The sequence below is a fragment of the Pelophylax lessonae genome (genome assembly GCF_965119305.1).
Source record: "Pelophylax lessonae genome assembly, chromosome: 10".
Lineage (NCBI taxonomy): Eukaryota > Metazoa > Chordata > Amphibia > Anura > Ranidae > Pelophylax > Pelophylax lessonae.
The window spans coordinates 236,356,333-236,383,292 of record NC_138777.1 but is presented as its reverse complement, the minus strand read 5'-3'; the positions used below and the strand labels follow the sequence as shown (position 1 = coordinate 236,383,292).

Below are 26,960 nucleotides of genomic sequence, written 5' to 3'. Positions count from 1 at the left end.
ATATGTCTGCCTTCTATGGTGGCTAAAAAAAATTAAATCACATACTTTGTGTCTTAATAATAACGCCCTTTGGAGCATTTTACAGTAACCATTGGATTATTTGCACCAATGCCTCCATCAGAGCTACTTACTATTGATGTTCATGTCCAGTTGGGGATATCCCATTTCACTTTATGTCCTCTTAGGCAGTTGTGAACGGATGTCCCCATTAGAAGATTTCCCCTGTATGCGTCTTCTGCTGAAAAACCGTAAACAAATTGGATTCCTCGCCACTTTCAGCCCTTTGCTGCTCCAACAGTCTTCACTCTTCTGGGAAGGCTTTCCACTTGGTTTTGGTGTGTGTGGGAAATTATGTCTATTTGGCCAAATAGACTTTTGTGAGGTTAGGTACTTATGTTGGCGAGGAGACCTGGCTCACAATTGGCATTCCAGTTCATCCCAAAGATGTTCAGTGGAGTTCTAATTCATTTAGGGTGCTCAGTAGGGTTGGGGTGGGTGCTATGTACAAGTCACTTGAGTTCCTCTACACCAGTGGTCTCCAAACTGCGACTCACAGGCCAGATGCAGCCCTTTGTTTGCCTTAAACTGGCCTTTGGTGCACCGTTCCTCCCACTGATACAAGGCACTATTTCTCCTACTGACATGCACAATGAGGCACCATTCCTTCCACTGACACCAACAGTGGCACATAATTCCCCTCACATCCACTGACACCAACAATGGGGCATAATTTCTCCCATTGACACCAATGATGGGGTACAATTCCCCTCACTGATACCTACGGTTGGGCACCATTCCTCCCCTTGACACCAAGAATGGGGCACTATTCCTCCAATTTATCACCAGTGATGGAACACTATTCCTCCAATGTATCACCAATGATGGGACACTATTCCTCCAATGTATCACCAATGATGGGGCACTATTCCTCCAATGTATCACCAATGATGGGGCACTATTCCTCCAATGTATCACCAATGACGGGGCACTATTCCTCCAATGTATCACCAATGATGGGGCACTATTCCTCCAATGTATCACCAATGATGGGGCACTATTCCTCCAATGTATCACCAATGATGGGACAATTTTCCTCCAGTTTATCACCAGTGATGGGGCATTATTTCTCCCATTGACACCATGAATGGGGCACTATTCCTCCTGCTTATCACTAATGATGGGGCATTATTTCTCCCACAAACACCATCGATACTATACCTCCTCCTACTGAATACAGAGATGTAATTTTCCTACTCCCAAGCCTGAGCCATTGTTTACTCCCTCTGATATTTTCTACTACCACTGGCCACAGTCTGCCCCCTTCCTAATGTTTGAAGGACAATAAACTGACCCTTTATTTGGAAAGTTTGGAGGCTCCTGCTCTACACCAAACTCATCAAACCTTGTCTTTATAGAGAAGACTTTGTAGACAGCGGACAGTCATGAGGGTACAGAAAATTACCTTCCCCAAACTGTTACCACAAGGTTGGAAGCGCACATTTGTCTTTGTATGATGTAGAAATAACTAAACCCTTCGCTGGAAGCACCATAATTGTCTTTTGGAGGGTTACATACACACATACACTATATTGTCAAAAGTATTGGGACACCTGCGTTTACACATACATTAAATTTAAAGGCATCCCAGTCTTAGTCTGTAGGGTTCCGGTTCAATATTCAGTTGGCCCACCCTTTTGCAGCTATAACAGCTTCAACTCTTCTGGGAAGGCCGTCCACAAGGTTTAGAAGTGTCTATGGGAATGTTTGACCATTCTTCCAGAAGCGCACTCGTGAGGTCAGGCACTGATGTCAGACAAGAACGCCTGGCTTGCAGTCTCTGTTCAAATTCATCCAAAGGTGTTCTATCGGGTTGAGGTCAGGACTCTGTGTATGCCAGTCAAGTTCCTCCCCCTCAAACTCACTTGCCTGTCTTTATAGACCTTGTAATGTGCACTGTTCCAAATCATTTGGTGGAGGGGGAATTATGGTGTGGGGTTGCTTTTCAGGGGTTGGGATTGGCCCCTTAGTTCCAGTGAAGGGAACTCTTAAGGCGTCAGCATACCAAGACATTTTGGACAATTTCATGCTTCCAACTTTATGGGAAGAGTTTGGGGATGACCCCTTCCTGTTCCAACATGACTGCACACCAGTGCACAAAGCAAGGTCCATAAAGACATGGATGAGCAAGTTTGGGGGGGACAGAGCCCTGACCTCAACCCAATAGAATACCTTTGGTATGAGTTTGAATCCAACATCAATGCCTGACCTCAAAAAAATGCACTTCCGGAAGAATGGTCAAACATTCCCATAGACACACTCCTAAACCTTGTGGACAGCCTTCCCAGAAGAGTTGAAGCTGTTATAGCTGCAAAGGGTGGGCCAACTCAATATTGAACCCTACGGACTAAGACTGGGATGCCATTAAAGTTCATGTGCCTGTAAAGTCAGGTGCTCCAATACTTTTGGTAATCTAGTGTATATATGTTGTGGTGGAAGGAACTCTGGGTGTACTGATGGTTCACTGGTTAGCAGGCGGAATACTTGCCTTGCTCTGTGCACTGGCAACCCGCTCTATGCCACTGGCAGGCGTCCCAATACTTTTGACAATATACAGTATTTTTGGTCTTATAATGTAGGTCTGATGGACAGGTGTCCACAACCTTCTGGCCACAAAGTGTACTTTTATAAAAAAAAATAATTTAGATAGAATTCTGCAACACTTACAACCATTCACAGCAGCCACTGCACCAGAGGAGCTCACACTTTAATCTTCCCATTATGGTCACTCAACCTTTTAGAGTCCTGATAATGGACTGCGATGTTTTCAGATTACAGAGGGACACTAATATCGAGAGTGCGTACAAACTCCATGCATGCGGTGCCCCTGCTTGGAACTGACCCAAGGCTTTAGCTCTGGCCCCTGTGCTGCTCTTAACCACTTGCCGACCAGCCGCCGCCTATATATGGCGGCAGGTTCCCACAAATCGCCGTCCCCCCAAAAGTGTCAAAAATGTCAGTCAGGGGTCTGATCTGTCCGCCGCAATGTCGCAGTCCTGCTATAAAATCGCTGATCACCGCCATTACCAGTAAAAAGAAAAAAAAATATGACATAAATCTTTCCCTTAGTTTTTAGACGCGATAACTTTTGTTAAACTACACTTAGTGGGATTTTTTTTTTTTACCAAAAATATGTAGCAGAATACAAATTGGCCTAAAATGATGAAAAATTTAGATTTTTTTACTTTTTTTATTGGGAAGGTTATATAGCAGAAAGTAAAAAATATTGTTTTTTTTTTTTTTTTTTTTTATAATTATCGCTCTTTTTTTTGTTTATAGCACAAAAAATAAAAATCGCACAAGTGATCAAATACCACCAAAAGAAATCTCTATTTGTGGGGAAAAAAAGGACATCAATTTTATTTGAGTACAGCGTTGCACGACCGCAAAATTTTTAGTTAAAGTAACACAGTGCCGAATCGCAAAAAATGGCCTGGTCATTAAGGGGGTAAATCCTTTCCGGTCCAGAACTGGTTAAGAAAAACTAGCGGATATTGAAAAAAAAATAAAAGAAATTGTAAGAAGAGGAGTGAGCTGTACAAAGGAGATGGATGTGCTTCTGATCTGGGTGGTACAAGAGTGTCGGGTGATGCAGTGTGAATGTGCTGAGCGGATGGCCACCAAACAATGGCCGCTCTGTCCGCAGTGACATTATGCTTTCCTGGCTCGTGCCACCCCCGAGGGACAAAGCGTTTCACACAAGGCATGCTGTTTGTGCTGATTCTTCACTATGAATTATTTGGCTTTAATTAATAAGGCCAGACAAACAGCGGTGATGATCTGCACAATACACTGACCAATCAGAAATCATCTTTAATACAGACCATGGCATGGATTGATATGAATGTTTCAGCACTGGAATCTTTTAGTGTGAAGCTCTCAGGAGGATTTTGAGGATTCGGTGTGGTAGTGCTGAGTAAACAGAAGGGGTTAATCCGGGATTCTTTTAGTAAAATGTAGGAGTTCGTTGTATTTAGTGATTGGATCAGCTGTTTCGGAAAGGTTTTATGTGGTATGTTAATGCGGAGTTGTATAAAGTACTCGAAACCCATACTTGAGTAAAAGTACAAGTGCTCGATCAAAAAGTGACTTGAGTAGAAGTAGTAAAGTATTCAACATTTTTTGTACTTAAGTATTGCAAGTAGTTTTTTTAAAAATGTTGCTACTCAAGTACTGAAAGTAAAAGTACAAGTACTGTGTTATGTAGTTATTAAAGAAAGAAGTCAAAAGTTTGAACATCATATTGTTTTTTATTATTTCAAATGCAGCTTTTATTTATACATACAGTAGCTTTTATTTTCGTATGCGCTGATAATACACAATGTTTTGAGCTTCATGAAACCTGCCATCTACTGTTCTGGCAGTGGTAATTTTTATAATAGTAACGAGTAACTATGCAGCACAAAAAAAAAATATCGGAGTAGAAGTATTGAAATCATTGAAAAAATGCAGTGAAGTAAAAGTGGAAGTAGGAGAAAAAAATTCTACTCTAGGAAAGTACAGATACCGCTTTTCGGTACTTAAAGCGGAGTTCCGGGCACAAAATCGGTATTTTTTTTTTGTGCCCCTCCGCTAGCTACACATAACCTGAAAAGGAATTGGATAGTTATTTTTTTTTTTTGTACACTCACCTTGTAATCGAAGATCGTAAATACTCACCTCAGGGTACTTCCTCCTCCAGCGCCGAGGCTCACCCTATCACTTCCTGCCTCGCGATGATTCCTGGGAGCTGAACGTCATCGTTCCCAGGAATCAATGCGACGGCAACGGCCCCGCACGTCACTTCCGGGCGACGCCGCAGTATTATTAAATACACGGAACAAAATTATAAACGCAACACTTTTGTTTTTGCTCCCATTTTTTCATGAGCTGAACTCAAAGATCTCAGACTTTTTCTATGTACACAAAAGGCCGATTTCTCTCCAATATTCTTCACAAATCTGTGTAAATCTGTGTTAGTGATCACTTCTCCTTTGCCCCTCCTCTTTGTTTTTCTCTACTTTCCTTTCCTTTTCTTTCCTTCTTTTTATCTTTTAGATTTTTTGATTTTTTTTAACCTTAAAGCGGTAGTATACTCCGCCAATAAACTTTTACCTACAGGTAAGCCTATAATAAGGCCTATAATAAGGCTGACCTGTAGGTAAAATGAATATCTCCTAAACCTGCACGGTTTTGGTGATATTCGCCCTGCATGCAGCTGCTGACACCAGTGGAGCATGCGCGGTCCAGCGGACCTTCAAAGCTTCTTGCCGGATCCTTGCCGGAAAGTAAACTTCCGCGCTCATGCGCGAGAGTGATGTCATCGCGGCTCCGGCCACTCACAGCTCCGAACCCGGAAGAGACGCCGAGGGAACATGACAGCTCCCTCAGCGGTGTCCGGACAACCGTGTCGGGGCTTCGTTTTAAGGTAAGTATTTCATAATGCGATGCACACTAGCTCATTATGCCTTTCTCCTGCAGGGTTTTTTTTTTGTTTAGGAGGATACAACCGCTTTAAAGTGCTCTGGTTGTCAAAGGTTTAAAGTAGAACTAAAGGCAACACTTTTTATCATTTTGGATAGTTATAATTCCTGTCATTTTTAATTTTGTACTTCCTGTCCCATTGGGGGAGATTTTCTTTCACTTCCTGTCCCATTGGGGGAGATTTTCTTTCACTTCCTGTCCCATTTGGGGAGATTTTCTTTCACTTCCTGTCCCATTGGGGGAGATTTTCTTTCACTTCCTGTCCCATTGGGGGAAATTTTCTTTCACTTCCTGTCCCATTATGGGAGATTTTCTTTCACTTCCTGTCCCATTGGGATAGATTTTCTTTCACTTCCTGTCCCATTGGGGGGGATTTTCTTTCACGTCCTGTCCCATGGGGGAGATTTTCTTTCACGTCCTGTCCCATTGGGGGTGATTTTTTTTTCACTTCCTGTCCCATTGGGTGAGATTTTCTTTCATGTCCTGTCCCATTGGGGGAGATTTTCTTTCACGTCCCGTCCCATTGGAGGAGATTTTCTTTCATGTCCTGTCCCATTGGGGGAGATTTTTCTTTCACGTCCTGTCCCATTCCCACAACAGGAAGTGAGGGGAAATCCCTCCAAAGCTGGTTGTCACTAGTGTCCCAATTGGAAGATATTCCCTCTATTCCTGTTCTGATAACAAACCAAAAAATGTGGGAATCTCTTTCACTCTCTATGATAACAGCAAACAGAACCAATGGAGTGGATGAAGCTCTTTTAAAGTCTGTCATTTTTTATTTTGTTCTTCCTGTCCCATTGGGTGAGATTTTCTTTCACTTCCTGTCCCATTGGGGGAGATTTTCTTTCACTTCCTGTCCCATTGGGGGAGATTTTCTTTCACTTCCTGCCCCATTGGGGGAGATTTTCTTTCACTTCCTGTCCCATTGGGGGAGATTTTCTTTCACTTCCTGTCCCATTGGGGGAGATTTTCTTTCACGTCCTGTCCCATTCCCACAACAGGAAGTGAGGGGAAATCCCTCCAAAGCTGGTTGTCACTAGTGTCCCAATTGGAAGATTTCCCCTCTATTCCTGTTCAGATGACAAACCAAAAAAATTGGGAATTTCTTTCACTCCCTGTGATAACGGTAAACAGGACCAATGGAGAAGATGAAGCAATTTTTAAAGGGGAACAGACAGCAATAAAATCCTGACAGGAGTTCTAATCCCTCTCCACTCCATCCAAAACCAAAATCATTATCCTTGCTGTAATGGGGTCACTCTCAGTATGTGTAAGGAGATTATTCTGGAATGAGTTGATTTCTCAGTCTCTCTATGTTATATGATGGGTCATGCACAGAGGCTGTGATATTTATACATTTATTATAGGAAGATTTCGGAATATTCTTTATTTTTGGGGATGTTTTCAGTTTTTTGCTGGCTCATGAAATCTCTTCTTTAGTCCAATATGGCGGCTCCCTGCTGATACCGATATTTATTTGTATTTTTGCAGCACTTGAGGGAGCGCGTGAAGCAGCACACATCCACAGACAGCCATAGTTCTACATCCGGGGTCCAGTTTAAAACGTTCGATCCAGCAAAGGTAAGATAACATTTATTACATGTGTTCTACATTCACAGCATTAGCTTACAATCTAAGATCCCTGACTTACATACTAGGGCCAATTTAGACCGGAGCCAATTAATTCCCAGTATGTCTTTGGAGTTCGGGAGGAAACTGGAATACCCGGAGGAAACCCACACAAGCACAGGGAGAACATGCAAACTCCATGCAGGTAGTGCTGTGGTTAAATTTTGAACTGACAACCCTTATGCTGCCAGGTGGAAGTGCTACCCGCTTAGCCACTGTGTTGCCAATATAACATACAATATACAGTACCAACCTAGCACTAAGCTGGAGGCTGAAATGTGTACATCACACCACGCTCCTCATAAAGTGGAAAAAGTAGGGGAGTGTTAGAACCTCTTGTAGGTATTATAAAATAAAAGCATGAAAGAGGATGAAAGCCCTGGTTCACTGGTGCAGCTTTGAAATTATGCAACTTCAGCACGATTTCAAAGCCGCAGATTTAAGTGCGATTTGCACCTTGGATTTCATTGCAGCTTGCAACTTCGTTTAACAGAAGTCTATGCAAGTCGCAATGAAATCGGAAAAAAGTAGTGCAGGAACCTTTTTTCAAAGTTACTGCGACACGAGTCACGGCCATTTGAACAGTTCCATCGCCAACAATGGGGTGTGACTTGTCATGCGATTTGGAACTGACAAATCACACCAGAGGGAACGGGGGCTGACAATCCTTTTCAGTAAGTAAATAAACCAAGAAGAATACCAGCTGAGAGCCCCGCAGTCCTCCCACAGCTGGAACCCGGCTATAAGCCTAAACCTCACACCTGCATTCTCCCACCATTGCATTGCCGGTGGCCCATTGCCAGTCCCGAGAACGGTGACCCGGGAGAGTGCCGAGCACCAATCAAATTCCAACCTTCATGAAGTCTCCATTTACACAGGAACATTGGATATTGGTGGGTTGCGGTGCGGGAAAAGGTAGGTGGGTGGCAGTGTTAGGTTAGGAGTGGACGCCTTATGATGCCGCACTTTGCTTGGATCAGTAGAAACTGTTTACATTTTATTTTACATTTTCTTCTTCCTTTTCTTCTCCCTTCTTCCCCTTCTTTTCTTTTTTCCTTCTTTTCTTTCCCCCTTCCTGCCTTCCTTTCCCCCTTCCTTCCTTTCCCCCTTCCTTTTTCCCTTCCTTCCTTGCTTCCTTTCCCCCTTCCACCCTTCCTTCCTTCCTTCCTTCCTTTCCCCCTTCCATCCTTTCCCCCTTCCTTCCTTCCTTCCTTACTTCCTTTCTTGCTGTCTTGTTCTACTTTTTCAATTTCTTTTTCCTTCCTTCCTCTTTTCTTTATTTTTTCCCTTTTTTTTTTTTTTTTTTATTTTGCTTCATTTCTTTCTCCTCTCCCTCTCCCTCTCTCCTCTTCCCTCTCCTCTTCCCTCTCCTCTCCTCGTCCCTCTCCTCTTCTCTCTCCTCTCCTCGTCCCTCTCCTCTTCTCTCTCCTCTCCTCTTCCCTCTCCTCTTTCCCCTCCTCTCCTCTCCTCTTCTCTCTCCTTTCCTCTTCCCTCTCCTCTCCTCTTCCCTCTCCTCTTCCCTTTCCTCTTCCCTCTCCTCTCCTCTTCCCTCTCCTCTCCTCTTCTCTCACCTCTCCTCTTCCCTCTCCTCTTCCCTTTCCTCTTCCCTCTCCTCTCCTCTTCTCTTCCCTCTCCTCTCCTCTTCTCTCTCCTCTCCTCTTCCCTCTCCTCTCCTCTCTCCCCTCTCTCCTCTCTCCTCCCCTCCCTTCTCTCCTCTCCTCTCCCCTTTCCTCTGTCCTCCTCTCCTCTTTCCTCTGTACACCTCTCCACTCCTCCCCTCTCCTCTCCTCTCCTCTCCTCTCTCACATCCCCTCTTCTCCCTCCTCTCCTCTCCTCTTCTTCCTCCCCTCTTCTCTCTCCTCTTCTCTCTTCTTTTTCCTCTCCTCTTCTCTCTCCTCTCCTCTCCTCTCCTCTCTCCTTCTCTCCCATCCCTTCTCTTCTCTCCTCTCTCCTCTTTTTTTTTTTAAACTCTTTTTATTAAAGGAGATAAGACATTTGGTACAGTAAACAAAGCGCTCAACATTGAGCATATAGAATAATAAGGTACAATACAGTACAAATAAAATTCAAAACAGCAAATATGCAGCGCTCCTCCTCTCTTTATTATTTCTCCTCCTTCCCTTTTCATTTTACCAGCATTTATCTTTCACTTTTCCTTTCCCTTCTTTTTTTTTTTCTCTTTTTTATCTCCTTTTTCTCTTTTTCCTCTCTTCCTTCCCTTCCCTTCCTTTCTTTCTTTCTTTCTTTCTTTCTTTCTTTCTTTCTTTCTTTCTTTCTTTCTTTCTTTCTTTCTTTCTTTCTTTCCATTTTGTGTTTACTAAAAGTCAGCAGCTATAAAAAGTGTAATTTCAGACATTTAATAAACACTCCCCTGTCCCAGGATCCAGCAATGTGGTTTCAACTGTTGGCACCCGGCTGGGACAGCTTGTGGCTTCACAGCCGGATGCGCATGCGCTAGTCATGCTGCACCTCTTTAATGGTCTTGCAGTCTTCTGGGACCTGTGACGTGTCCCAGAAGACTGCAGGGGGGGGGGGGGGTTCCTGTCAAAACTAGGTACCCGCTCCTCCCCACAAAAAAATGACATGCAAATGTGGCGGGGGAGGAGAGGAGGAGTACTTACAGCAGAACCTCTGTTTTATTGAATATTAGTGCTGAATAAGAGCCAATGGCAGGACAGGATGGATGAGGTCCAACCATTGTTTTGTACTTTGACAAAATATATTTAGGATCAAACTGACACAATGGCGTTCCCTTCTTGGCTTCTCTGAGCCTTTATACAGATGCAGAATCCTAGCTCCATTAGTTCCAAATGTCCCAACAAATCGCTTGTTTAGGTGGTCTTGAGCAAAAAATTCTCCTTTGCCTAAAGTGGTCCTAAAACTGTACATTCTAATATTCCACCTCAGCCCTATAGGAAGTGTGTGAGGAGGACTTGAAGGTGCAAGGTATTCTTTTGTCTTCTCTGTCTTCCTAGTCTTCTCTATCCTCCCTAGTCGTCTCTATCTTCCCTAGTCTTCTCTGTCTTCCCTAATCTTCTCTGTCTTCCCTAGTCTTCTCTGTCTTCTTTATCTTCCCTAGTCTTCTCTGTCTTCTTTATCTTCCCTAGTCTTCTCTGTTTTCCCTAATCTTCTCTGTCTTCCCTAGTCTTCTCTATCTTCCCTAATCTTCTCTGTCTTTCCTAGTCTTCTCTGTCTTCCCTAGTCTTTTCTGTCTTTCCTAGTCTTCTCTATCTTCCCTAGTCTTCTCTGTCTTTCCTAGTCTTCTCTGTCTTCCCTAGTCTTCTCTGTCTTTCCTAGTCTTCTCTGTCTTCCCTAATCTTCTCTGTCTTCCCTAGTCTTCTCTGTCTTCTTTATCTTCCCTAGTCTTCTCTGTTTTCCCTAATCTTCTCTGTCTTCCCTAGTCTTCTCTGTCTTCCCTAGTCTTCTCTGTTTTCCCTAATCTTCTCTGTCTTCCCTAGTCTTCTCTGTCTTCTCTATCTTCCCTAGTCTTCTCTGTCTTCCCTAGTCTTCTCTGTCTTTCCTAGTCTTCTCTATCTTCCCTAGTCTTCTCTATTTTCCCTAATATTCTCTGTCTTCCCTAGTCTTCTCTGTCTTCTCTATCTTCCCTAGCCTTCTCTGTCTTCCCTAGTCTTCTCTGTCTTTCCTAGTCTTCTCTGTCTTCCCTAATCTTCTCTGTCTTCCCTAGTCTTCTCTGTCTTCCATATTCTTCTCTGTCTTCCCTAGCCTTCTCTGTCTTCCCTAGTCTTCTCTGTCTTTCCTAGTCTTCTCTGTCTTCCCTAGTCTTCTCTGTTTTCCCTAGTCTTCCCTAGTCTTCTCTGTCTTCCCTAGTCTTCTCTATCCTCCCTAGTCTTCTCTGTCTTCCCTAGTCTTCTCTGTCATCCCTAGTCTTCTCTGTCATCCCTAGTCTTCTCTGTCATCCATAGTCTTCTCTATCTTCCCTAGTCTTCTCTATCTTCCCTAGTCTTCTCTATCTTCCCTAGTCTTCTCTGTCTTCCCTAGTCTTCTCTATCTTCCCTAGTCTTCTCTGTCTTTCCTAGTCTTCTCTGTCTTCCCTAGTCTTCTCTGTCTTCCCTAGTCTTCTCTATCTTCCCTAGTCTTCTCTGCCTTTCCTAGTCTTCTCTGTCTTCCCTAGTCTTCTCTGTCTTCCCTAGTCTTCTCTGTCTTCCCTAGTCTTCTCTATCTTCCCTAGTCTTCTCTGCCTTTCCTAGTCTTCTCTGTCTTCCCTAGTCTTCTCTGTCTTCCCTAGTCTTCTCTGTCTTCCCTAGTCTTCTCTATCTTCCCTAGTCTTCTCTGTCTTTCCTAGTCTTCTCTATCTTCCCTAGTCTTCTCTGTCTTTCCTAGTCTTCTCTGTCTTCCCTAGTCTTCTCTGTCTTCCCTAGTCTTCTTTGTCTTCCCTAGTCTTCTCTGTCTTCCCTAGTCTTCTCTATCTTCCCTAGTCTTCTCTGTCTTTCCTAGTCTTCTCTATCTTCCCTAGTCTTCTCTGTCTTCCTTAGTCTTCTCTATCTTCCCTAGTCTAGTGAGGATTTGAAGGCTCTCAGTCCATACTCAGTCAGGACAGACCAAGAAAACCATAGTCAGGGATATATTGTATCTTCCAGGCTGTCTGGGAAATATCACCTTTCCAGGGTGTTCTGTATTTGTCCTCCTGGCAAACCCTCATCACAGCGCTAAGTGAATACTAATTACCACGGGTACAATCTGCTCATATGTAGATAATGTGCAAACTAATCATATATACATCATGTGCACACATAACATGACCTTCGCTCCCAGTGTGACAGTGAAAAGTGAGGGAAACCATAGATTGACAATTGCTGCTGGAGCAGAAGTCAAGATGATGACCCGCAATGATGATCTCTGTCCCAGTAACAGCTGCCTAGGGAGGGTTCAACCTCCTGGAAAAAAAAAACATCATTACACAAGACCCCCTCCCCCATACTACCCCCATCATTACACAAGACCCCTCAACCATACTACCCCATCATTACACAAGACTCCCTCCATACTACCCCCATCGTTACACAAGACCCCTCCCCCATACTACCCCCATTATTACACAGGAAACCTCCCCCATACTAACCTCATCATTACACAGGATCCCCTCCCCAGAACAATATACAGGACCCCCCTCCCCCATACTACCCCCATCATTACACAGGACCCCTCCCTCCATACTACCCCCATTATTATTATACAGGACCCCCTCCCCCTACAACCCCCTATTATTACACAGGACCCCCTTCCAACAACATTAAAAGGACCCCCTCTACATACTACCCCATCATTGCATAAGACCCCTCTTCCCAAATACTTCCCCCATCATCACACAAGACCCCTCCCCAAACTACCCCTTTCATTACACCGGACCCCTCCTCCATACTACACCCATCAATAAACAGGACCCCCCCCCATACCCTCACTATAACACAGGACCCCTCCCCCATGCTACCCCCCATCATTACACAGAATCCCCCTCCCCCATACTTACCCCCAGCATTACACAGGATCCCCCACCCCCATACTGCCTTTATCATTACACAGGACTCCCCTCCTCTATACTATCCCCTTTATTACACAAGACCCCCCCCCCCCCATACTATGGTTATTATTACACAGGACCCTCTTCCCCCAATACTACCGCCATTTTTACACAGGATCCCTTCCCCATTTTACCCCCATCATTAAATAAGACCCCCTCCCCAATGCTACCCTCATCATTTCATAGGACCCCTCCACCCATACTACCCCTAATTTTACATAGGACCCCCTTCCCTCCCCCCACAGACCTCTGCATTCCCCCCTCCCCAGTGGTCTCACCTTGATAGTGTCCAGAGGATGTCAGGCGAAAACCAGAGCCCACCCCATTAAACCCTCTGGAAACAGGTTCTTCAGTGGGCGGATGGTCTGCAGCTTGTTGGACGTGGTAAGGGAGAGGGTTGGTGTGACTGTGCCTGGGACTGACAGGAGATCTCCCTGGACAAGGTTTACCTTACCAAGCTGACCTATCACAGTAAAGGCTGAAGACCTAACACCCAACCAATCACCCCAACATTCAATTCCACCCCTCATCTCTTGACTGATAGCCAAATCCACTTATCAACAATTTGTGGTCAGCGTGTGCCCAAAAAGCAGCTGCTTTGGGCTCCACAGCAATGACCGGGCACGGGGCAGCTGCGCTTTTTGCCCGTGTTAAAGATGACCCTGGCTATAACAGCCTCCACTCTTGGAAGGTTTTCCACAATATTTCGCAGTATGTCCTATGGGAATTTGTGAGGTCTGGTTGGATGGAAAGACCTGGCTCTCAATGTGCATTGGAATTCAACCCAAAGGTGTTGAGTAGGGGTGAGGTCAGGACTCTGTGTAGGTGAGGTGTAGGACACTTGAGTTCCTCCACACCAAACTCACCAAACCATGTCCTTATAGAGCTGGCTTTGTACACAGGGGCACAGTAATGCTGGAACAGAAAATAACCTTCCCCATACATTTCTCCAAAGTGCACAATTGTCTAAAATGTCTTAAACCCTTCATTGAAAACACCTGAAGTCAATAATTTGGAGGTGTTTCCTTCTAATTTTAGCCATAAAGTGAAATTAGTGCCATTCAGAACGAGTTCTGGTCAGCAAGGGTTAAGCTTCCACGCTCTGACAGATGGTGGTTAGGGAGTCTAAGGTTCAATTGGATGTCAATGATAAAACAGGTGCGATGATAAGATAAATCTTTTAAACTGGGGGCAAGGGTTCCTCTCTTCGGTACCCAACGTCATTCTCCTATATTGACCAGATATTGTTGTAATCCAGGGTGCGGCTTTCAGTCTTCAGGGCTGTGATAGGAAGGCCCAGGATTTATACCCTCGTATACCTAAAGAGCACGAGGATGGAAATTTGGGAATTGCCATTGCTGACCTATCTTTAATGTACGGCTCCTGGGCTGTCATCCTGATCCAGGTTACTTACCTGATAAGTCACTTACCTGGAACAAACATCCAGAAGTCATCATTTTTCTAGCCCTGGAACCTGAACCTTTAAGAACAGGCCAACAATGGCAGCGCCCATACTTCTCCCCTCACAGGTTTACTTTAATACTTTCAAATTTATTTTTTGGTTGATTACATTCTTAATGCTGAATGAATGTAACTCTGTTCTTGGGGGGGATAAAAAGTAATACTCATTAGGATACTGACTTAATTTTTTTCAGTTGACTTTAGAAGAGGTTTTGCATCCTTGGGGTTGATTTACTAAAGGCAAATAGACTTTGCAGGTGCAGTTGCACTCTGCAAGGGCATTTGTGGACAGTGTCAGTAGGGAATGGATGGTGTCAGTTGGGCAGTGGACGTGTCAGTAGGACAGAGGTTGGTGACAGTTGGGCTGTGGATGGTGACAGTGGGGCAGTGGATGGTGTCAGTTGGGCAGTGGATGGTGTCAGTCAGTACAGCAGTGGACAGTGTCAGTAGGGCAGAGGTTGGTGTTAGTAGGGGAGTGGATGGTGTCAGTACAGCAGTGGGCGGTGTCAGTAGGGCAGTGGATGGTGTCAGTCAGTACAGTAGTGTACTGTGTCAGTATAGCAGTGGATGGTGTAAGTCAGTACAGCATTGGGTGGTATCAGTAATGCAGTGGATGGTGTCCGTCAGTACAGCAGTGGGCGGTGTCAATAGGGCAGAGGATGGTGTCAGTCAGTACAGCAGTAGACTGTGTCAGTAGAGCAGTGGAAGGTGTCAGTCAGTACAGCAGTGGACAGTGTCAGTAAGGCAGAGGTTGTGTTAGTAGGGGAGTGGATGGTGTCAGTCAGTACAGCAGTGGGCGGTATTAGTAGGGCAGTTGGCGGTGTCAGTAGAGCAGTGGATAGTGTCAGTCAGTACAGCAGTGGATGGTGTCAGTCAGTACAGTAGTGGACTGTGTCAGTAAGGCAGTGGATGGTGTCAGTCAGTACAGCAGTGGGCGGTGTCAATAGGGCAGAGGATGGTGTCAGTCAGTACAGCAGTGGGGGGTGTCAGTAGAGCAGTGGATGGTGTCAGTAGAGCAGTAGATGGTGTCAGTAGAGCAATGGATGGTGTCAGTCAGTACAGCAGTGGGTGGTATCAGGAGAGCAGTGGAAGGTGTCAGTCAGTACAGCAGTAGACAGTGTCAGTAGGGCAGAGGTTGGTGTTAGTAGGGGAGTAGATGGTGTCAGTCAGTACAGCAGTGGGCGGTATCAGTAGAGCAGTGGATGGTGTCAGTCAGTACAGTAGTGGACTGTGTCAGTAAGGCAGTGGATGGTGTCAGTCAGTACAGCAGTGGGCGGTGTCAATAGGGCAGAGGATGGTGTCAGTCAGTACAGCAGTGGGTGGTGTCAGGAGAGCAGTGGATGGCGTCAGTCAGTACAGCAGTAGACGGTGTCAGTAGGCCAGTGGAAGGTGTCAGTCAGTACAGCAGTGGACTTTGTCAGTAGGGCAGAGGACGGTGTCTGTAGTTTTTATTTTTATTCCGTTTTTCTATTATTTTTTACAATTTTGTTTTATTGATTATTTTTTAAAATTACATTTTTGTATTGCTTGGGCGACTAAGCAGGTTACAGACTGCTGCATGGCTTATGGGCACCCCTTGCATTTTGGAGGGCAAATGACCAGCCATATTAGAGTTCTTCCCGCATTGAGTTAGGTATATTATATATTTTTCTCTCTGCATTCCCTGATTTACATCCTCGGCTGAACCCCCTCCTTGTTGGTATTTATCTTCAAACAGCCAGTTGTTGTAACTACAGTCACAAGACTATACCTACTATTAGGATTTATTTTGGGGGCCTTGAATACATACTATATACCAGCTAATACTTATCCTTGTTCTCATTCGACTGCCCCTTCTTCTGCATCCTGATATTGGAAGATATATATCTGGCAATTTTTTCTTCCGTTAAAAATTTGAGAATAGAATCTGGTGTTGTGCCCTAAGCCTTGACTGCTCCCTATGTCCGCCCAAAGCCAAATGTGTCCTGTGTCAGTTGGAGAAGAATATTCTTATTTGTCTGTGGTCCTGATGAAGCTTGCCGCGAAACGCGTCGACCTTTAATCAGACCTATTCTTCCAATCAAGTATTTATGTGTCGATGTATTATTGTAGCCCTGTAGGCGCAATTTTTATACAATTATGATGTATTGAACCCCGTTGTTTGGATTGAGGTTCATCACCTCAAATGCTGACATGTTATTTTAAATTTTTCAATAAAATGTGTTAATTTTATCAGTTGTATTTCATGTCTGTCTTATGATGTGCCCTTAAAGTCCATATTTTTGTCTGGTTTATTTCTCATCAGACATTTTCTTCGCTCTGGGATTGTGTCTGTATTTTCTCCCGTAATTTTGTTAAGCACTCAGCAAATTGTTGGTTCTATATACATCCTTTATAATAATAACATTCTCTAAGTTTGTGTGTCTTTCCCTCTGATTTCAGGATTTGGTGGACTGGGAGAAGCCGCTGCTATGGCAAGTGGGTCACCTACGAGAAAAGTACGATGAGTGGGTGCACCAGCCTGTGGACCGGCCAATACGACTCTTCCACTCAGACTTCATAGAGTGGTGCTCCAAAACCTCTTGGTAAGCGTTCTACTTAAAGGAACATTCAACCCCTCATTAGTAATTAGGATTCTGGGACATGTCCTGCTTTTGCATCCCTCTGTCTTGCTGGAGGCAGGTTCTCCACATACATTCTCTTTATACTGTACATTATAATATATTTTAAATATTAAATATATTAAATATATTTATATTTCAGAGATCGGGGGTGGGATTCACACCCCCATGTTCTGGAATCCTAAGAACAAGATAAGAATGCAATGTTTTTTTTTGTAGGACATTGACTATTGAATGTGTGACTGATAATGAAATTCCCTCCGCACAATCATTAACCACTTAAGCCCCGGAAGATTTTACCCCCTTTCTGACCAGGGGGTTTTTTGCGATTTTTTACTGCGTGACTTTAACGGACAATTGTGCGGTCGTACCTAAACTAATTTCACGTCCTTTTTTTCCCACAAACAGAGCTTTCTTTTGGTGGTATTTGATCACCTGTGCGATTTTTTGATCACGCGCTATAAACAAAAAAAGAGCGTAATTTTTGCAAAAATAACAATATTTTTCACTTTTTTTTATATGAAATTCCCCCCAAAAAAAATGTAAAAATCAAAATTTTTTAACATTTTCGGGCCAAATTGTTTTACGCTACATATGTTTGGTAAAAAAAATCGCAAAAAGCGTATTTTGATTGGTTTGCGTAAAAGTTATCGCGTTTACTAACAAAGGGAAAGATTTTTGTCATTTTTTGGTGTTTTTTTTTTTTTAACGAGTAATGGCGGCGATCTGCGATTTTTTTTGCGGTACTGCGACATTGCGGCGGACAGATCGGACCCTAGACTGACATTTTTGACACTTTTGGGGGTACCAGTGACATTACTGCAGTAATCAGTGCTATACATATGCACTGTTACTGCAAAAATGACACTGGCAGGGAAGGGGTTAACTGTATTGGAGAGGGAGGGGTTAAGTGTGTCCTAGGGGCGTGATTCTAACTGTGCAGGGACATGTCTCCTAGTGTAAAAACAAAGATCAACGGTTCTACATAGCAGAACCGTCTGATCTTCATTTTTACACAGGGGAGAATGACAGGCGGCTTTTTTACATAAGCCGCTCTGTCTTTCTCCCGCTGTACCGGCGATCGTAGTGTGACCGGCGGACATCGGATCCACCAGTCACACTCCCGCACTCCTCCGTGAACGAGCCTCAGCGGGTGCGCGCCTCAGCGGGCACGCGCTCGCCCGCTATTGGCTCTAAAAAGAGTGACAGGCAAGTGACGTTAATTAACGTCACTCTGCCTGGCCGGGGCTGACGGCAAGTAGTTAAACCCGTGTGTATGAATGCAGGAACTACCGTGAGCACCGATATGTGCTCCCAATAAAATAAATATATTGATTAAAGTAAAAAAATTAACAAGGTGGGTGGCTGGCTGGCACAGGGCCTGTGCGTGGCTGGCTGGTACAGTGCCTGTGGCTGGCTGGTAAAGGGCCTGTGAGTGCCTGGCTGGCTGGCACCCTGTCTGTGGGTGGCTGGCTGACTGGCACCCTGTCTGTGGGTGGCTGGCTGTCTGGCACCCTGTCTGTGGGTGGCTGGCTGTCTGGCACCCTGTGGTGGGTGGCTGGCTGGCATAGGCTGGTACAAACCCTGTGGATGGCTGGCTGGTACAGGGCCTGTGGGTGGGTGGCTGGCTGACTGCTACAGGGCCTGTGGCTAGCAGGTACAGGGCCTGTGGGTGGCTGGCTGGTACAGGGCCTGTGGGTGGCTGGCTGGTACAGAGCCTGTGGGTGGCTGGCTGGCTGGTACAGAGCCTGTGGGTGGCTGGCTGGCTGGCTGGTACAGTGCCTGTGGCTGGCTGGTACAGTGCCTGTGGCTGGCTGTGTTAAGTTCATGTTAAGTTCAAATGTTAAGTTTGAGCCATGAAATAATCTACGCCAATCAGGTTTGCATCTGTTCAGGTAAGCTTTACTGAGATTACTTGCGCAAGGACCACATCTCATACAGAGAGCATGTGATGCCTTATACATTTTTGATACATCCTTTTATACACAGTAAAACCTATGGCGGGCATAGGTCCAAAAACATAGTCATACAAGATTACACAATATTTTATAAAACAGCCATAATACAGCCTTTGTTGATTATTTAGCAAAGTTCTTGGTCATCTTGCTCTAGAAGCAGGATGAGAGTATGACAATTAAAAATGATGGATAATATGCAATTAATGGCCGGTTACTGGAACTATATTTATCTAAGCCAATATATATTTGTTTATCTGTTATCCCGGAAAGTTAGGGACGTTCTCTTGGCAGAACATCTCATGTTATAGTTGACACATATTCATAATAAAGACAACATAACAGACTAAAGACTGAATTTCTAAAACTATGATGTTTAAATATATTCAGGGATTAAGAGGGGACTCTAGACTGCTATAGTGAATATGGATACATGAATACATAATATAAAAGTCTTTAAGAGTCCTCAATATGTTCTCATCTTTACAGCTGGTACAGGGCTGCTGTGGGTGGGTGGGTGTATGGTGGGTGGCTGGCTGGCACCAGGCTGCTGTGGGTGGGTGTATGGCTGTGATACACTCCCGCGAGACTAGTCCCGACTCCAGACGAGGCTGTCCAAGGCGAGGGAGGCAGCCTAAGAAGGCAGAATGAAAAATATCGGCCAGTTCCGGGCCGATACCGATATATTGGGAAAGTGCATATTGGCCCCCAATATATTGGCCTTGCCAATAATTTGTCTATCCCTAGACCGAAGTGATGTCATGAAGTCACTTCTGATCTAGGGCAAAAGTAAGCGATTTTTTTTTTCCTTTTTAAAGCAAAAGATTAACATTTTTTTTTTGATCTTTTGCTTTTAAAGGTAGAGGAGAAATTTGGGGTCTTATAGACCCCAGATCTCTCCATAAAGAGGACCTGTCATCCCATATTCCTATTACGAGGGATGTGTACATTCCTTGTAATAGGAATAAAAGTGATAAAAAAATGAACATAATGAAATAAAAAAAAGATGTAAAGCCCCCCCCCCCCCATCCCTTTGTGTTAGCATGCAGAAAAAAGCAAACGCATACATAAGACGCGCGAATGCATACAGTGGGTACGGAAAGTATTCAGACCCCCTTAAATTTTTCACTCTTTGTTATATTGCAGCCATTTGCTAAAATCATTTAAGTTCATTCTTCTTCCTCATGAATGTACACACAGCACCCCATACTGACAGAAAAACACAGAATTGTTGACATTGTTGCAGATTTATTAAAAAAGAAAAACTGAAATATCACATGGTCCTAAGTATTCAGAGCCTTTGCTGTGACACTCATATATTTAACTCAGGTGCTTTCCATTTCTTCTGATCATCCTTGAGATGGTTCTACACCTTCATTTGAGTCCAGCTGTGTTTGATTATACTGATTGGACTTGATTAGGAAAGCCACACACCTGTCTATATAAGACCTTCCAGATCACAATGCATGTCAGAGCAAATGAGAATCATGAGGTCAAAGGAACTGCCTGAAGAGCTCAGAGACAGAATTGTGGCAAGGCAGAGATCTGGCCAAGGTTACAAAAAGATTTCTGCTGCACTTAAGGTTCCTAAGAGCACAGTGGCCTCCATAATCCTCAAATGGAAGACGTTTGGGATGACCATAACCCTTCCTAGAGCTGGCCGTCCGGCCAAACTGAGCTATCGGGGGAGAAGAGCCTTGGTGAGAGATGTAAAGAAGAACCCAAAGATCACTGTGGCTGAGCTCCAGAGATGCAGTCAGGAGATGGGAGAAAGTTGTAGAAAGTCAACCATCACTGCAGCCCTCCACCAGTCGGGGCTTTATGGCAGAGTGGCCCGACGGAAGCCTCTCCTCAGTGTAAGACACATGAAAGCCTGCATGGAGTTTGCTAAAAAACACCTGAAGAACTCCAAGATGGTGAGAAATAAGATTCTCTGGTCTGATAAGACCAAAATAGAACATTTTGGCCTTAATTCTAAGCGGTATGTGTGGAGAAAACCAGGCACTGCTCATCACCTGTCCAATACAGTCCCAACAGTGAAGCATGGTGGTGGCAGCATTATGCTGTGGGGGTGTTTTTCAGCTGCAGGGACAGGACGACTGGTTGCAATCGAGGGAAAGATGAATGCGGCCAAGTACAGGGATATCCTGGACAAAAACCTTCTCCAGAGTGCTCTGGACCTCAGACTGGGCCGAAGGTTTACCTTCCAACAAGACAATGACCCTAAGCACACAGCTAAAATAACGAAGGAGTGGCTTCACAACAACTCCGTGACTGTTCTTGAATGGCCCAGCCAGAGCCCTGACTTAAACCCAATTGAGCATCTCTGGAGAGACCTAAAAATGGCTGTCCACCAACGTTTACCATCCAACCTGACAGAACTGGAGAGGATCTGCAAGGAGGAATGGCAGAGGATCCCCAAATCCAGGTGTGAAAGACTTGTTGCATCTTTCCCAAAAAGACTCCTGGCTGTATTAGATCAAAAGGGGGCTTCTACTAAATACTGAGCAAAGGGTCTGAATACTTAGGACCATGTGATATTTCAGTTTTTCTTTTTTTAATAAATCTGCAACAATGTCAACAATTCTGTGTTTTTCTGTCAGTATGGGGTGCTATGTGTACATTCATGAGGAAGAAGAATCAACTTAAATGATTTTAGCAAATGGCTGCAATATAACAAAGAGTGAAAAATGTAAGGGGGTCTGAATACTTTCCGTACCCACTGTATGTAAACCGCGTACACACCACACATGTGAGGTATCACCACGAACGTTATAGCAGGAGCAATAATTCAAGCACTAGACCTCCTCTGTAACTCTAAACTGGTAACCTGTAACATTTTTGAAAGTGTCGGCTATGAAGATTTTGAAGTATCGTAGTTTGTCGCCATTCCACGAGCGTGCACAATTTTAAAACATGACGTGGAGCCCGCATGGGAGAGTTTGTTTACATTTTCTGCTCAGCCTTTCAAAATGGGCTCTAAAAAAAAGGCCATCTTACAATTTTACACGATGTGGAGTCCGCTCTCCGTTTTTGTTTCCTATCCCCCGCATCCAATTTGGAGCTCTCACCCACTGTGAGGAAGGGGGACCGATGGACCGGTTGGAGACCACATCCTGGTCAAGGAGACCATTAAAGCTTTCTTTCATACTATTGCCATACGGTAAGGAGGATCAACATCATCTGGTGAGTGGGAATTTTTACACTCACTGTACGCGCAGGGTGTCGTATTCACTTTTGGGATGCACTAATTCATCACGGCAGGAAGAGTGTACAGTTTCCTCTGAAAGATACGGAAGACCTTCTCTTTGGACTGTTGTCACTGGACATTTATGTGCACTGGGCACATTTTCTTTTCTTCCTTTGTTGCACTATTATATATATACACTGGTTTTTATATGTTACATTCATATTGATTACAGTGCCTTGCAAAAGTATTCACCCCCTTGCCATTTTTCGTGTTTTGTTGCCTCACAACCTGGAATAAACATGGATTGTTTGAGGATTTGCATCATTTAATTTACAGAACATGCCCACAACTTTGAAGATGTTGGTGGTTTTTTTATAGCAGGAGAGAAGAATTGTCTCCCCGCTGCCCTTCCCTACCCCTGGACAGCATTCAGTCTTTATTGTTAAACTACTAGCTAAATACCGTTTTGAAGGAATGGAATGTAACGATCCCTTGACTGCTCCAGTGGCATTCAGCTACTTCCTGTGGTATGGTGGTGGGCACAGAGCAACAGCCATTCAGAGACTACTAGTCCCAGAAGTCTATGTGGTTCCGGCTGCCATGGGCATAAAGACTACTAGTCCCAGAAGTCTATGTGGTTCCTGCTGCCGTGGGCATAGAGATTACAAGTCCCAGAAGTCTATGTGGTTCCAGCTGCCGGGGGCATAGAGACTACAAGTCCCAGAAGTCTATGTGGTTCCGACTGCCGTGGGCATAGAGACTACAAGTCCCAGAAGTCTATGTGGTTCCAGCTGCCGGGGGCATAGAGACTACAAGTCCCAGAAGTCTATGTGGTTCCAGCTGCCGGGGGCATAGAGACTACAAGTCCCAGAAGTCTATGTGGTTCCAGCTGCCGTGGGCATAGAGACTACAAGTCCCAGAAGTCTATGTGGTTCCGGCTGCCGTGGGCATAGAGACTACAAGTCCCAGAAGTCTATGTGGTTCCAGCTGCCGTGGGCATAGAGACTACAAGTCCCAGAAGTCTATGTGGTTCCGGCTGCCGTGGGCATAGAGACTACAAGTCCCAGAAGTCTATGTGGTTCCGGCTGCCGTGGGCATAGAGACTACAAGTCCCAGAAGTCTATGTGGTTCCAGCTGCCGTGGGCATAGAGACTACAAGTCCCAGAAGTCTATGTGGTTCCGGCTGCCGTGGGCATAGAGACTACAAGTCCCAGAAGTCTATGTGGTTCCTGCTGCCATGGGCATAGAGACTACTAGTCCCAGAAGTCTATGTGGTTCTGGCTGCCGTGGGCATAGAGACTACAAGTCCCAGAAGTTTATGTGGTTCCTGCTGCCATGGGCATAGAGACTACTAGTCCCAGAAGTCTATGTGGTTCTGGCTGCCGTGGGCATAGAGACTACTAGTCCCAGAAGTCTATGTGGTTCAGACTGCTGTGGGCATAGAGACTACAAGTCCCAGAAGTTTATGTGGTTCCGGCTGCCGTGGGCATAGAGACTACAAGTCCCAGAAGTCTATGTGGTTCCGGCTGCCGTGGGCATAGAGACTACAAGTCCCAGAAGTCTATGTGGTTCCAGCTGCCGTGGGCATAGAGACTGCAAGTCCCAGAAGTCTATGTGGTTCCGGCTGCCGTGGGCATAGAGACTACAAGTCCCAGAAGTCTATGTGGTTCCGGCTGCCGTGGGCATAGAGACTACAAGTCCCAGAAGTCTATGTGGTTCCAGCTGCCGTGGGCATAGAGACTACAAGTCCCAGAAGTCTATGTGGTTCCGGCTGCCGTGGGCATAGAGACTACAAGTCCCAGAAGTCTATGTGGTTCCAGCTGCCGTGGGCATAGAGACTACAAGTCCCAGAAGTCTATGTGGTTCCAGCTGCCGTGGGCATAGAGACTACAAGTCCCAGAAGTTTATGTGGTTCCTGCTGCCATGGGCATAGAGACTACTAGTCCCAGAAGTCTATGTGGTTCTGGCTGCCGTGGGCATAGAGACTACTAGTCCCAGAAGTCTATGTGGTTCTGGCTGCCGTGGGCATAGAGACTACAAGTCCCAGAAGTCTATGTGGTTCTGGCTGCCGTGGGCATAGAGACTACAAGTCCCAGAAGTCTATGTGGTTCTGGCTGCCGTGGGCATAGAGACTACTAGTCCCAGAAGTCTATGTGGTTCCGGCTGCCGTGGGCATAGAGACTACAAGTCCCAGAAGTCTATGTGGTTCCAGCTGCCGTGGGCATAGAGACTACAAGTCCCAGAAGTCTATGTGGTTCCGGCTGCCGTGGGCATAGAGACTACAAGTCCCAGAAGTCTATGTGGTTCCTGCTGCCATGGGCATAGAGACTACTAGTCCCAGAAGTCTATGTGGTTCTGGCTGCCGTGGGCATAGAGACTACAAGTCCCAGAAGTTTATGTGGTTCCTGCTGCCATGGGCATAGAGACTACTAGTCCCAGAAGTCTATGTGGTTCCAGCTGCCGTGGGCATAGAGACTACAAGTCCCAGAAGTCTATGTGGTTCCAGCTGCCGTGGGCATAGAGACTACAAGTCCCAGAAGTTTATGTGGTTCCTGCTGCCATGGGCATAGAGACTACTAGTCCCAGAAGTCTATGTGGTTCTGGCTGCCGTGGGCATAGAGACTACTAGTCCCAGAAGTCTATGTGGTTCTGGCTGCCGTGGGCATAGAGACTACAAGTCCCAGAAGTCTATGTGGTTCTGGCTGCCGTGGGCATAGAGACTACAAGTCCCAGAAGTCTATGTGGTTCTGGCTGCCGTGGGCATAGAGACTACTAGTCCCAGAAGTCTATGTGGTTCCGGCTGCCGTGGGCATAGAGACTACAAGTCCCAGAAGTCTATGTGGTTCCAGCTGCCGTGGGCATAGAGACTACAAGTCCCAGAAGTCTATGTGGTTCCGGCTGCCGTGGGCATAGAGACTACAAGTCCCAGAAGTCTATGTGGTTCCTGCTGCCATGGGCATAGAGACTACTAGTCCCAGAAGTCTATGTGGTTCTGGCTGCCGTGGGCATAGAGACTACAAGTCCCAGAAGTTTATGTGGTTCCTGCTGCCATGGGCATAGAGACTACTAGTCCCAGAAGTCTATGTGGTTCTGGCTGCCGTGGGCATAGAGACTACTAGTCCCAGAAGTCTATGTGGTTCAGACTGCTGTGGGCATAGAGACTACAAGTCCCAGAAGTTTATGTGGTTCCTGCTGCCATGGGCATAGAGACTACAAGTCCCAGAAGTCTATGTGGTTCCGGCTGCCGTGGGCATGGCCGCTCTACTGTTTGGGCCAATATTCAAGACCACTGGCTGCATCATTACGCCAACCCTTTAGTACTGAGAACTACAGGAGGCGTTAAAGCGACAACTGGCTGTGCTGAGGAGCTTTTGTTGAGGCTTAGTGTTGCGCTACCGGAAGTTTGATAAAGACAGAGAGGAAAAGATAGAAGATGCAGAACATGGAGCTGTACTGCATAGGAAAAATAGAAGTGGAGTCAGGTCCCCCGCCTGCAGCAAAGATGAGCAAAAAAAAAAATCCAGGCTTGTGCATTAATTCCACAGCAGGCAGACTAAGGCCGGGGTTCTTAGTGCACTGGTCCAAATCATTTGTTGATGGGGGATCATGGTGTGGGGTCGTTTTTCAGGGGTTGGGCATGGTCTCTTATTTCCAGTGAAGGGAACTCTTAAGGCGTCAGCATACCAAGACCTTTTTGGACAATTTAATTCTCCCAACTTTGTGGGAGGAGTTTGGGGATGTCCGTTTCCTGTTCCAACATGACTGCACACCAGTGCACAAAGCAAGGTCCATAAAGACATGGATGAGAGAGTTTGGGGTGGAGGAACTTGACTGGTCCTGACCTCAACCCGATAGAACACCTTTGAGATGAATTAGAGCGGAGACTGCGAGCCAGGCCTTCTCGTCCAACATCAGTGCCTGACCTCACATGTGTGCTTCTGGAAGAAAGGTCCAACATTCCCATAGACACACTCCTAAGCCTTGTGGACAGCTTTCCCAGAAGAGTTGAAGCTGTTATAGCTGCAAAGGGTGGGTCAACTCAATATTGAACCCTATGGACTAAGACTGGAATGCCATTAAAGTTCATGTGCGTGTAAAGGCCGGCGTCCCAATACTTTTGGTAGTAGAGTGCAGGGCTTTTTTCCTCAGAGAATAGGTGCAGGAACTCCTTCCTTATGAGCCACCCTTCGCCTCCGCCCCCTACCCACCTCTGAGAGCAGTCCCTTGCTTCCACCCCCTACCCACCTCCATGTATTGCACATTTTAAAGAATACAGAAGCAAGTATAATTTTGTGGTACTAAGAAGTTTGTGTGGGATTTAATAGACCTTGACCCCAGCAACAACAGACCCCCAACACAACAATAGATCCACCCCAGCAACAAAAGACCCCCGACACAATGATAGATCCACCCCAGCAACAATAGACCCCCCCCCAGCAACAACAGATGTCCCAGTAGCCATCATCAATAGACCCACCAGGAGCCAGCAGCTGCTCCCCCTCCCTTAACAATAGAATCCTAGCAGCAACATAAGACACCCCCTGCAAGCAACAATAGACCCCCAACACAACAATAGATCCCCCAGCAACAATGGACCCCTGCGACAGAATACCTCCTCAGCAACAATAGACCATCAACAGCAACAACAGATGTCCCAGTAGCCATCATCAATAGACCGTCCAGGAGCCAGCAGCTTCTCCCCCTCCCTTAACAGTAGATTCCTCCCAGCAACATAAGACACCCCCTGCAAGCAACAACAGACCCCCAACACAACAATAGATTCCCCCCCCCAGCAACAATGGACCCCTGCGACAGAATACGTCCTCAGCAACAATAGACCCTCAACAGCAACAACAGATGTCCCAGTAGTCATCATCAATAGACCCTCCAGGAGCCAGCAGCTGCTCCCCCTCCCTTAACAGTAGATTCCTCCCAGCAACATAAGACACCCCCACCAGAAACAATAGTCCCCCACACAAAAATAGATCCCCACCAACGACAAAAGATCCCCCATCAGGCAGTATTAATAGACCCTCCAGCACACACCAGCACTCATTGCCATAAAA

General features: G+C 45.5%; 1 protein-coding gene across 1 annotated transcript in view; it reads left to right on the top strand.

Moving 5' to 3' along the window:
- Positions 1-26,960, top strand: part of FA2H (fatty acid 2-hydroxylase) — a 110,444-nt gene that overhangs the window by 59,193 nt on the left and 24,291 nt on the right. Inside the window, exons 2-3 of the mRNA XM_082269611.1 lie at positions 7,012-7,101; positions 16,571-16,713. Of these exons, the coding sequence (XP_082125737.1) occupies positions 7,012-7,101; positions 16,571-16,713 (233 nt within the window). The remainder of the gene's footprint in view (positions 1-7,011; positions 7,102-16,570; positions 16,714-26,960) is intronic.